This window comes from Phalaenopsis equestris, unplaced genomic scaffold, assembly GCF_001263595.1.
Source record: "Phalaenopsis equestris unplaced genomic scaffold, ASM126359v1 Scaffold000002, whole genome shotgun sequence".
NCBI classification, from domain to species: Eukaryota; Viridiplantae; Streptophyta; class Magnoliopsida; order Asparagales; family Orchidaceae; genus Phalaenopsis; species Phalaenopsis equestris.
The window spans coordinates 72213378-72227323 of record NW_018164444.1 but is presented as its reverse complement, the minus strand read 5'-3'; the positions used below and the strand labels follow the sequence as shown (position 1 = coordinate 72227323).

The following is a 13946-nucleotide window of genomic DNA, read 5'->3' as shown; positions in this document are numbered from 1 at the left end:
CGCTCAATGGCGATTCCCTTACTTTATCTTTCAGCTTTACCATCGTGCTCGAAAACGAAGCTCTCGCACTCGACGACGAATTCTGGGTTCGTCAATCTCTCCTACGATTATCGACTCCTATGTCGTCGTCACGTCCCGCTGCTTCTGTGGACGTCGAGCTGCGACAGAGCGTCAGGTCGTCTCGTCGTGGTTCCTCTCACTATCGTTCGCTGCAACTGTTTCGCGACTTCCTCGTGGACCTGCGCTATTTTGCTGCTTCGACAACTGCAGTTTTTCGCCCCGACCTTTCGGCTCGCTATTTTTGCTGCTGCCCGACTTTGGCAGGACTTCTCTTACTGTGATGGTGCTTCCTTCGTTTACGGTTGAACCTGGCAAAGTTTCATTTGCCCACGTGATGGGTAATTCTTAGAGGGAGACAGCGGTTGTCTTCCCCTCAAGTTATAAGGAGCAACTGGAAGGTGATTGTCCCTTTATCAAGATTGCAAGCAAGAAAAATGGGAAAGCAGTACTTTTTTTCTCTGAGCTAGAAATTTCATCCCTTACTGATAAATTCAAGTTTGCTCTTATTAGAAAATTTCAGTGGAGACAATCACCTATAGATGTTATCAGGAAAAGTTTTGATGATCTCAAATTAGCAGGAAAGTGAAAAGTATGGCTCATGGATAGGAGACACGTATTAATTCAACTAACCGTGTCTGAATACTACACTGAGATTTTTTCCAAAAAATATCTCAACATTGCTGGTAAACCAATGAAGCTACTCAAGTGGTCTCCTGATTTTGACCCCAAGCGCGAATCTCCCATACCGATATGGTTTAGTCTACCTAATCTCAAGCTGCACTTTTTTCATCAGCAGGTTTTTTACTCTATTGGTGTCATACTTGGGGACCCTTTGAAGCTAGATCTACCCACTTTCAACATAATCAAACCTTTTGTGGTCAGAATACTTGTTGAAAGAGATATTATTTCACCTGATGTTACTGAAGTCTGGTTGGGCACAACTCACAATGGATATTGGCAACAAATTGTTATGAAGCGTAGACTTCCTTATTGTTCTCATTGTATGATGTTTGGGCACAACCTTGATAAATGCTATAAGTTTTACCCTAATTTGAAATTTAAAGATCAAGTGAATAAGAATGGATCTGACCCCATTGCTTTGGATATATCTGTTCCATCTGAAGAGAAAACTACCACATAAAAGATTATGGTGTCTGATTTAATCGCCCATGTGGATCCTCCCCCTGAAAATACCATTTCTGCGATCGATGAGAAGTTGGATAGCCCTGCTGAATAACCTACACTTTCAAACCCTCCTCAATTGCAGGAAGCATTAGGTGAAGAGGAGACATTTCATGCTTTACACACACTTGAACCTACAGGCGTTGCAACAGTTGACAATCCTTCTTCTGGTGCTCATCAGCTTTTATCTGCCCGGCGTTCTGTTTACCAACACGATGATCAGATGAGTCAGTCTTCTGAGGAGGAATGGCAGGTCTATTTAAGAAGGAAGAAGAAGATTGACGCAAACTTCAGCTGGGGAACCTAATGGATGATACTTTGATTACTTCGGAAAATGGCTCGGCACTCAACAATTTGTTATTTGGATCTCGCCCTAAAACTAGAGGCAGAGGCGGGACTAAACTAGCTCGTCCCTAGCTACTTCTTTTTTGTGATTTTGGTATCTTTCATTTTTTTTTGGTTTCCCTGTATCTTTTCTCTTTTAAGGTGTTTGTGTGTGTTGTATCGTATGGGTAGGGTGTCTCTATTGGGTCCTTTCATACAACATTTATGTATCCCTATTTTAATAGAATATATATATATCACTCATAATACAATATATGAAAAAAATGAAATAATAAAGAAAATAACATATTGCATATATATTGTTTAAAACATACACTATACAGCTTCTAAAATAATACTAGTGTCTTCACATGTGTCGTTGTGGTATGATATCAGCTACTGTTGTATAATAATCAGGCGCTTGAAATAGTTGCTCTCACAAATGATGTTATACACATCATCAACAGCATCCCCTACATCATATGATGTGGCTACCTGGCTAAACTGTAAAAGTATATATGTTTGTTGCAATAGTGATAAAACTGTCATATAATACATACCTATAAATTTAGTATCATAGGTATTCAATTGGGTGTCATCACAAAAAAATCCATGAAGAAATTTCCAAGTGGATGTAGCTGCGTAGAGCATTCTAATGGTTCCCTCTGTCAAGATAGATTGAATGAAGGTTACTGTGCATATGAAGGACCATTATCTGGATATTCAACCCCCTGTAATGGTATTGAATATGTATATATCACGAGATGTTGATTTATGTAAGTGAACGGCTTCGGGTTCTGAGGCTTGACAGAACAAGCCAGTGTTGGGACATAAGTATCATATCCTTCATTTAAACATCAACACCTATCACCTATGACATACATATTTCAACAGATGAAACTGCATAATTTTACAATTTGATTTATTGTACATTCAATTGAGATATCTTCAGATCTTCCAAAAAACGGTTGCAATACCTCGTCTAACTTCAAAAAATAGTGGTGTTGTGAAAATTAAAAAGAATTTGTTAATATGAATATAAAAAAATGAAAAACTTTTAATAAATGACAGCAATATTTAAAAAACATACTAATATTCTTTTTAAAAATGTTCTAAGATAATAGGTCATGGGTGGTTCCATCGGTGCCTTTAGTAAGTATAATGATGCCTGTGACCTATACATATTCAAATATCGTTTGAGCTAATTTTTATTACTTCATGAATATTATCGTTTTGAATAACAAATGCATGTATTTTCTCTCATTACTGAATATAACTGTAACAAAAAACAATCCAGTCAATGTTAGTTTTTCTCCTATTACTCAACCTTTTAAATTTAGCATTTATTGAATCAATGTATATGGGTTGCATAACTCAAAATTATCTCATAAGACGATCAAATAAATGTCACTCAACTCGTAACTAGTTAATAAGTAGTACCTTAGAGTCTTAACTTACCTATACATGAATCAGGAGCTTAAAATATCATATGAACATCATAGGAGTCCCAAATCAAGTGTATTATTAATGAAAGTTATGAGTACTATAAATTAAATTAATTGTGAAAATATTCAACGATGACAATTATACTAATCTGACTTTGTAACAAGTCATCAACGTCTTTGCTGATTTGAACAACACTTAACTGTATAATTGATTCATATCTTTTCTAAAAAAATAATTATTCAAATATATAATAAATTATAACAATTAGGGCTGCCAAAACGGCTCGTTGTTCGTGAACAGCTCGTGTTCGGCTTGCTCGCTAAATTAACGAGCCGAACACGAACAAATATTTGTAAGTTCGTGTTCGGCTCGTTTTGTAATCAATTAAAAGTATTAATGAAGAAATTAAAATAAAAAATATTAAATTAGATTCAAATAATGTTTTAAATCTTGACCCAATCCTTAATATTTTATGGCTACGTGATTAGGGTTGTCAAAACTACTCTTTGTTCGTGAACAGCTCGTGTTCGGCTCGCTAAGCAAACGAGTCGAACACGAACACGCTTTTTGAGCTCGAAATATAAACGAGCCAAACACGAGTTGAGTCTGGGCTCGCTCCTGTTCGGCTCGTTTACACCCTTAATAACAATTAGAATAAAAAAGTATAAAATTTACTTGGGTACCCCAAGTTATTCCTCTGAAGCTTTTTAGGGTACGATACATCTAAAATAAGCCTATTAATATATAAATGCTCTAATATCTAAACTTGAAAAAGGTGTAAGCAACCCACCACATGCCCACAATGAGGCTTGGTGGTTCTCATAACACTTTATATAAATATGCTAAAACCAGTCCACCAAAAGAATACTTCAAAACTGAACTGTAATTCATAAGCGATAACTATTATAGATTAATTTATCCCCTAAATTGTCTGATAAGCTTACCTAAAATGAACAAAATATATGTCTGAAAAAGTCTATCAAACTCAAGTATCAACCAGATCAATGCATGATTCAAGATAAAATATCCACCAAAACCAACAATGTGGTAAGATTTGAGAATTGGCTAGTCTCATTCGAAAAGTCAATGTCAATTCAAGGTGACCAAGTTGGTGTTATAAAACTCTAGACTCGACATGAGAGCCTAATAGATCATCACAACAATCCGGCCATGACTGTCACACACGCCCTTCACTAATAATATTTTTCTCAATCAAAGGAGGATCATCAATGCATAATTTTAAAGCTCACGACCTATTATCCTAAAGCACTTAAAAAAATGAAAAAGTTTCTTGAATCCTTAATGCCCCTGAAACCTTCCCTTTTTTTCGGAACTGCTACAATGTTGCCCTCACATCCCTCTTGAGCAAAACCTAAAGTCGAGGAAATCAAGCAACTAAAGGCAAAGGCAAAGGCAAAGACAAGGCAATGACTCTCTCTCCTTATTTGAAGCCCCCGGCCAAAATCTCTCCCTCAACCCAACGTTCTTACCCCATGTGCTCTAGTATAATATGTTGTGGGCTATAGAATTATGTATTAATGATCCGTTTTTTATTGAGAGAAATATTGTTGGTGAAAGACGTACATTACAGTTATAGTGAGATTGTTATGACAATCTATTAGATTTTTATCCAAAGCTAATAGTTTTATACCACTATCTTAGTCACATACAGCTGACATCGACATTTTACATGAGACAAGACCATGCCCGAACATGCATAGCTCTTCATTGGCTTCGATGAACATTTTATCATGAGGCGTACATCGATCTAACTAATATTAAGTTTGATCGACATTTTCGAGCATATATTTTATTTATTTTAGCCATATTTCTCTTAACAAATACTTCAGAAGATAAGATTCATCCAAAATATTTATTGATAATAGATGACTTAATTTAGTTTTCAAGATACTCATTCGATGGGGGCAATTTTAGCATATTTATATAGAGAATTACAATAGATCACCAAGTCTAGAAGTTTGCATATGGCAGATTGTTTACACCTTCTACAGATTTGGACATAGAAGCATTTATAATTGGAAGGTTATGTTATATGTATTATACCCTAGAGAGTTTCAAGCGAAGAGCTTGGTTATAAGTATCCAAGTAAGTTATTATTATTATTTTTATTTTAATTGTTATAATTTATTATATGTTTTAATAATCATTTTTTATAGATAGAGTGAGAACCAACTAATAGAGATGCGACCAAGTGGCGTTAAAATCTAAAGAGATGAGATTAATGGCTTACGACAAATTCATGATACTATAATTATTATCGTTGGATATTCTCACAAATAATAATTATAGTTATCCCAAAACATAACCAAAGAAACTACACGCAAGTGATTCAGGACCCCTATGATACTCAAATTATACTTCAAGTTGCTAATTCATACACATCTAGAGTGGTGATTTAGCAATCCCATGTACCACTCATCAACCGATGACAAGTTGAGTGACATTTACCAGAACGTTTGGTAAAATAATTTGAAGTTATCAACACATACACAATGATTCAATAATGCCTAGATTTTGAAGGGTGGATGATAGGGGCAAAACTAACGTATGTTATGTTAATTTTCATCTCTTATATATAGTTATAGGAAAACATACATGCATTTATTATTCTAAACAATAATATTCATGATAACAATAAAAATTGTCTCAAATAATAGTTGGATTGGTAAAGTCATAGAATCGTTATAATTACTAAAGGCTTGATAAACTTGCACACGACCTATTATCTAGAGTACTTGAGAAAAGAGTTTCAATATGTCTTTTAAATTTTATTGTCACTTATTATAAGTTCACATTTTATGTTCATATTAATGATTTTTTCCCACCATTATTCTAGAGTAAGATAAAATATTGTTTCCATTTTTTGAAAAGGCTGAAGATAGCCTTATTCAACATGCAAAAAAAATAAATTAAAAAATTATGAAGTACCATCCATAGAAAAATTTGTCACATATGATAGGTGTGGAGATCAAGAAGATAAATGATATTTATGCATCAAAACTAACTTATTTTATCATATCTCAGAACCCAAAGTCATCCACTTAGACAAATCAACATCTTATAGCATATACATACATTACCATTACAAGATGTTGAACACCTGGGCAGTGTTTCTTCATATGAACAGTAGCACTCATTCAATTTATTATAATAGAGAAAAATATTGGGATACTCTACACCACAATCACATATACCAGGATACTTCTTCCCAATAACTCCTGTGATGACACCCAGTTTAGTATCTGTCAAGCCATAATATATAAAAAAGTATTACATGTCGATTTCATCCCAACCGCAATTGCCACATGTACTTATACAGTTTATTCAGGTAGTCACAACAAAAAATGTAAAGTATATTGTAATTGAGACTGCATCTAAACAACATCTGTGAGAGTGATCGCTTAGAGCTCTTGATCATTATATACCAAGAACTAATAGCATACCATGAAGAAGCAAATGAGAGCACTAGTGTTATTGTTAAAAGTTTTAATGTGTTATATTTTAAATAATATTTATGTAATGTGTTATTTTGTTTATGATTTCATATTGTTAGTATACTTTATTATAAGGAATATCGTGATGGTACAGGTGTTAGAGCTCTTGATCATTCTAAGTTGTTTTGTTTATGATTTGTCAAAGATGTTGTCTCCCACGCTCGGCTCTGCTAGGGTTTCGACCCATGTCGAACCCTAGCAAACATTATCACTCGCACTAAGATCATTTCTCCGACGTCGTATCCCCGTCCTCTCTGTCGTCGTCGGCTCGCGCTGCTTCGACGTCGATTGCGGCTCGCGTCTCGTCGTCTCTGTTCGAAGCCGACAAAGTTCGCATCTCGTCGTCTCTGTTCGATTACATCTCACGAAAGACGAGAAGGGGTCGCATCTTCCTTCACTCACTGAAGACGGGAAGGGGTTGCGTGCTCTTTTCCTCCTTCGTCTTCCTTCTCGACTCAGCTCGACAGCACAGAGTGTTTGGTCTCTTTGGTTCCTGACCGTCTTCGGCCCGTCATTCCTGCCCTCTGACCGACTTGGCAAAGCTTCTAATTGTTGTGATAGAGCTTCCTTCTTTTTCGGTTGAACCTGGCAAAGCATCATTTGCCCACGTGGTGGGTAATCCTCAGGTGGAGACGGTGGTCGTCTTCCCCTCAAGTTATAAGAAATATTGTGATGATACAGGTGACTGCTCGTTCATTAAGAATGCAAGCAGAAAAAGTGAGAAAGCAGTACTCTTTTTCTCGGAGTTAGAAATTTCAACCCTGACTGACAAATTCAAGTTTGTTCTTATTGAAAAATTTCAATGGGGGCACCCGGGCACCCACCTAGAAAGTTATCAGGAAAAGTTTTGATGATCTCAAGTTAGCAGGAAACTAGAATGTGGGGCTCATGGATGCGAGACATGTATTGATTCAATTAATCGAGGCTGAAGACTACACTAGAATTTTCTCCAAAAAATATCTCAGCATTGCTGGTAAATCAATAAAGCTACTCAAGTGGTCTCCTGATTTTGACCCCAGATTTTGACCATGAACCTCCTACTGTACCGGTATAGTTCAGTCTCTCAGGTCTCAAGCTGCACTTTTTTTATCATCAGGTTTTTTACTCTATTGGGGTCATACTTGGGGACCTTATGAAGCTAGATCGACCGACTTTCAACCTAATCAGACCTTTTGTGGCCAGAATACTTGTGGAAAGAGATATTACTTTACCTGATGTTACTGAAGTCTGGTTGGACACAACTAATAATGTATATTGGCAACAAATCGTCATCAAGCATAGACCATTTTACTGTTCTTATTGTAAGATGTTTGAGCATACACTTGATAAATGTCATAAGTTTCATCCTAATTTGAAATCTAAAGATCAAGTGAATAAGGATGAATCTAATCCCACTACTCTGGACATATTTGTTCCATCTGTTGTTCCATCATATTTGTTCCATCTGGAGAGAAAGCTACCACAGGACAGATTTTGGATATCGCTAATGATCAGTCACTTACCATCTATGCTGATAAGGTGCAAACCGATCATTTACCCAACATCGCAGTTCCTGATGAAGAACATCATACTACATGTACAAATCCAAAAGTATTTATATCACTCACTGTTATTGAAGAATACTCGCTTACATGCAAAGTCACACGAGAGTGCTTCTTTGATTCAATCAAAGATCAGCTGGTACAACAAACAGTTACATCTAATGTTTAACATCCTACATATGTCCAACACACTTTAAACCAATTCACTGATCAGGCGAGTCAATCTTCGGATGAGGAATGACAGGTCTATTCCAGGAGGAAGAAGAAGACTGGAGGTCGGCTCAAGCTTGAAAACTTGTTGGATGATACTTTGGTCACTACTGGCAATGGCACTCATCTTACTAACTTATTAGTTGGCTCGTTTCCTAAAACTAGAAGTAGAGGCAAAGCAAAATTGGGTTTCTCTCTAGCTACCTGATACCACATTTTTTGGCATTTTTTTTCTTTAGGTCTCTTGTAATTTTTTATATTTTCACTTTTTTTGGAATCATTTGTATGTGATGGTTATCGTGAAAAAAGGATGTCATGCTTGGGCCCTTCCACACAATCTATATGTATCCTTATTTACTTTTAATATATTAGTCTTTGGGCTTTCTCAATATATATATATATATATAGATGGTGCTCCCGCTCATGCTTTGCTAGGGTTTCGTCATGGCAATCCCTAATTATTACTCCACTGCATCTCTTCGTCGATCAAGCTCTGCTCGTCGATCATCAATTTCGTCACTTTCGTCTGATTCGCCGTTGTCGCCACAGTCAACGTGCGTCGTCGCTACTCGTGCGTTGTCTACTCTCATGTCGTCTACTACTCGTGCGTCGGATGCGCGAGCTTAGTCGAGCTCGGTTACTATTGGTCGCGCCTTTCTAGTTGTCGCATCTCATTCTCGCTAAAATTGCAGGGGCTTCGGGTTTCCGCTCCTGCTCCCTGTTCTGGATTCGAAGTTTGCTCTCTGCTTTGTTTTCTTCACTGTTCTTAACGTAGCACCTCCATCTATTGGGGATGGCTTCGGACATATTGTATATTGTTGCCTTTATGGCTGCCTTTGCGGTTGTCCACGCCTCAAGTACACCTAAATCGTGTTTTTTCCTTCTATCGTTTGAGTGGACGGAGGACATCAAGAAACCTGGTATGAAGAATGAGAAGCATGTCATCTTTTTACAGAAACTGAAAATATTCAACTTACTTCCTCCTGTCGATTGAATTTGATCAAGAAATTTTTGTATGGTCATCACAAAATGAAGTTGATTCGTAAGAAATTTGAGCTTATGCACCTTGTTGGGGAGTGAAAAATTGAATTGTTAAATGAAAGACACATTCTTATACAACAAAATAATGAAGAGGATTACACACACTTATTTGCTAGAAGAATAATCTGGATTGATAACAGAACAATGAAGATTCTGAAATGGTCAGTGGATTTAGTGGATTTTGACCCAATAGAATATAAAAATAGAAAAATAGAATATAAAAATAGAAAAAAACACGCCTCTCTGGTCTGAAATTTCATTTATATATACAGCCTACCTATGTAACAAATTTTTACTCAAAAAGTGTTTAACTTTATTGTCTCAGCTTATGGTAAGTCACTCAAAACGGACATTCATACTTTTCATATTTCCCGTCCATTTGAAACCAGAGTACTTGTTGAAAGAGACATCATTTCATCTGATTCTGAGGAATTTAGTTAGCACACAGCATCATGTATATTGGCAAAAGGTAATGATGAGGCTTTTTCATCGTATTGTTCGAACTGTCGTATGTTCAGCTACTCCAGTTCTCAATGCAACCATTTACACCCCCAACTCAGACCAAAAAAACACAGTGTTCTGCTAGAGATAGAGATTTCATCTCCTCCCAATCAACTCCAAGTTATTGACACTATCGATCATCAAAAAGATACCCCTGAAGACGTCACTATTCTCGCAGGCAACATGACAATCATTCAGTCCCCAGTTGTAGCTCCCCCGTCTTTGAACCTCCTATCATGGGGGAGAGGGAAATTCTTCAAACCCCACTTGCCTTAGAACTTATCACCGATATTAAAGGTGACAATATTTCTACTGTTTCACTACCGTCTCATCAGGTCCAGCAAGCTGTTAATGTTACTCGGGCTCATGGGGATCATGATGTGCAACAGCCTACACTTGTCCGGCCAACTTTGGAATTTACTGATCAGATAAGTCAATCATTGGATGAGGAATGACAGGTCTACACATCCAGGAGGAAAAAGAAGAATGGAGACCTATTTAAGCTCATAAATCTAATAGATGATACTTTGGTTACTTCAGGCAATGGTACTCATCTTATCAATTTGTTAGCCGGCTCACTTCCGAGAACTAGAGGCAGAAAGAAGACTAAAGTGGGAAGCCTCTAGCAATTTTGCGTAATTTGGTAGTTTTTTTATTTTTTACCTTTATGTACATTTGCTTTATTTGGGATTTGTGTGTGTTGTGTTGTGTGAGTTGAACTTTCTTTTATGCCCTCTCATGCAGCCTTTCTGTATTTAGTCCGCTTTAACAAATTTTATTTATGTAATAGAAACTATATTAACAAAATAATATTATTTTTTGAAGTAATAGAAACTATATTAACAAACTTTATTTATGTGAAAATGAAATATATAACACAAATTTTTATATATCAAAACGAATAGTGAAATAGATCGGGCTCAACTCAATAAATAGCTCACGAGTTATGCTTAACGAGTCAAATTTAAAATAATCTCAACTCAACTAGTTATGTAGTGAGTCAACTTGTTTAATAAATTTTTAACATAAAATAAACTTAACTATATCTTATTTAAAATAAGTTTAATAACATTCAAACTTAAATTTAATCAAAATGGTATATAATTATGAAAAATAATTTTTAATTTCAAAATTATTTTTTTTATAATTTAGTTTTTAAAAATAAATGTACTATTGTTTAAAGAAATTATTAATTATTTTTTTTCAAAATTAAATAAATTAAAATGAGAAAGATAGAGGAGAAGATGAGAGAAAATGAAAGAATTTTATTGAATGAGGTTTTTAAACCATTATGAGTGCCTAGAAGCTAAAACAAAAAGTACAAAGCAAGTGAATTCTAAAGAATAATTTAAGACTTTAAAATAAATATAAAAGTATATTACAAGCAAGTTGTTCTTATGCGGCACAATTTGGTGCCACGTAGGTGACAAATTGTGTAGTGTTGGCACTTTGGCCTCATTTAAAAAAAAATAAATATCATGTCGTGTTACATAAAAGAGTTGTAAAACTAATATGTTTTCACCTTAGAAATTTGACCTTTTATTTTCTTCCCTCCTGCTTCCACCTGTTGTAATCTCCTCAGCTTTATTCTATCTCAAGTTTAAAATCTCAGCTATATATTTCTTTTGTTCTCTCTCTAGGAAACTCTATACTTCTTCTGGCGGGCCTTAGGGTGGATGTATATCCCTAGATAAAACTAATGTAAATCCCACTCATCTCTGCTCCTTGTAAAATGATTTAGGCATGGTATTCTCCTTGTGTTGCTCGTTGTTGAACTCCCATATGTGTGTTATCTATGTATGTGCATCTGGTCAATTTGATATGTTTAGCTCCCAAATTTGCTTAATCAATTGATCTTGATTCTGGATTTTGGATATCTTAACCAACCAATTGTTTTCAAAACCAAACTAAACTTTAGTTTGATCAATTTTGTTCAATTCAAGGCAAACCAAAATGCAATTTACTTTAATAATGAACCACAAATTAAGAATCATATCAAGTTATACTTGCTAAATTTTAAAATGTTGATATTTGGGATAAAAAGTATCCATGTTAATTTTTATGTCGCTCGTTTATTCGCAACTCAAAGGATTTGCTAATTTAATATTTGAAGAAATTAGGAAAATTTAATATTTGTTGTATCTATTTTACAAAAACAAAATCCAAACCAATTAAAGAAAGTTCAAAGGAAATCAAAATTACAACTAATAACCAAATCTATACTTGAAAAATCAGGTAAGATAAATTTGATTTGTTTGTCAGTTTTATCCAAATTGCGCACACCTCCAGTGCTCTCCCTCGTTCTTCTCATGAGAACTACATTATTAGAAAATTCTCCATTGATTTATTCTTTTCCAAAAAGACAAGTCTCCGAACAAATCCCTGTCTACTAAGCCAGCGAACCAAACATCACCTAAAGGAAATAACAAGAAAAAAAATAAAGTTCTTTAAAAATAGCATTGCACGCTTATTTAGAAAACACCTACCTGCAAAAAACATTGAACCAAAAAGGACAACATAAAACTTTGAAAGTGAAAGAGGCGATATGGCGACCTGGAGGATAAGAAACACAGGGCCATGAGGACCGCTGCCGTGGGATATACTGAGCTTGGTTGTTTTCCAAGAAGCGGAGCCAAAAGATGTCACTAAAAACCTCAGATACGTGCTTGGGAATCGGACGGAGTGGCTCTGCGGCCCAGCGCAGGCGCTCGCTCACGAACGCCCTGTCGCGCCGTGCAACTTGGAAAACATCTTCCAAGGCTGCGCGCTTCTTCTCGATCTTTTGCTTCTTTTCTGTGGAGCTTGAGCGTGAGACTATGCGAAGAGGCGGCGGCGCAGTCGCCGCGGCACAAGCCATGGAGGTGGAGCGGAGTTATGTGATCAGGGGTGGGGTGGTGAAGCCATTAGCGAAGGGTCACGACTCACGAGTGGGGTGCGGGGAGATGAACTGGTCGTAGGGTCGCACTTTTTTTCTGCCACCCGAATCGGTTTAAATCAATGCGTGTGTATCTATTATTCTTGATAGATATATACACACACACACACACACACACACACACACACATATATATATATATATATATATCAATTTATAACAAACATGTTGATTTTTTATATTAAAACTAGTTATTTGAATAGTGATTTATTGTTCAAATTTTTTTAAGAAAACTATTAAAGATAGAACTATAATTTTATTATTGTTGCTGAGCTGTATTAAGAAAATTCACTTGATTGAGCTTGAAACTTAATGAATATTAACTAAAAAAATTAAAATTAAATTCATTATTAATTAAACTTTGATATAAACAAATTTATAGGAAGGCAAAACACCTTGAGAATACGAGTTCAACAGCTGTAAAAGCGATTTGATATGAACACAGATGAGCTCAAATCATGCATTTGAATTTTGATTACAAGCTCTAAAGAATTAATTGAAATATAAAATTATCTACAACTATAGCATGCTCATGATAAAATCAAATATCTCAATGAGAGAATTCCAATGAGGATTTGAAAATGCAATCCTAAAATCATTGAGACACTTAAATCCTAACAAGAATGTTCTATGATCAAATATCTTAACACGAACTCTCAACTAATTTTTTGGGTTTTGGGCCAAATTTATCAAAATATTCTCTTAAAAATTATAAATAAACTTGTATTCCTTGCAAGAATGAGAGAGAGGAAAGTAGCAAATAAGTTCAACACTCTTGAAAAAAACTTCATGCCAAAACAACCAATAGTTATTGTTGATCATCAATAGAGGTTGTTGTTGCCTAACAATTATCTTGTAATTGTTATATCCCAATTAGTGTTTTACAATTTTTATTGCATGATCTTTGTAACTAAGTTAAAACTTTATAATCTCATTTGTTTCTCAAATATATAATGGATAATTTTAGATAAATTAGGCTATGTGAGATATTCTCTTTGCAAGTTTTTCATGTAATATTTGTTGTCTACTCTTTTAACATTTTTGTATTGCTATGTATGTTGGACATTTGTGCAACAATAGTGTATTAGCCTGTCACTCTACTCTCGCAAATATTCTAGCAATTAACAATTATTATTATTATTATTATTATTATTATTATTATTATTATTATTATTATTATTATTATTACTA

The 13946-nt window shown here is 35.2% G+C and overlaps 1 protein-coding gene across 2 annotated transcripts in view; it reads right to left on the bottom strand.

The window, feature by feature from the left end:
* Positions 1 to 12803, bottom strand: part of LOC110031371 (uncharacterized protein slr1919) — a 123723-nt gene extending 110920 nt beyond the window's left edge. For both annotated transcript variants that reach the window (XM_020734544.1, XM_020734552.1), the window contains exon 1: positions 12374 to 12803. In XM_020734544.1, coding sequence (XP_020590203.1) covers positions 12374 to 12677 — 304 coding nt within the window. In that variant the 5' untranslated portion in view covers positions 12678 to 12803. The remainder of the gene's footprint in view (positions 1 to 12373) is intronic.
* Positions 12804 to 13946: the final 1143 nt, after the last annotated feature.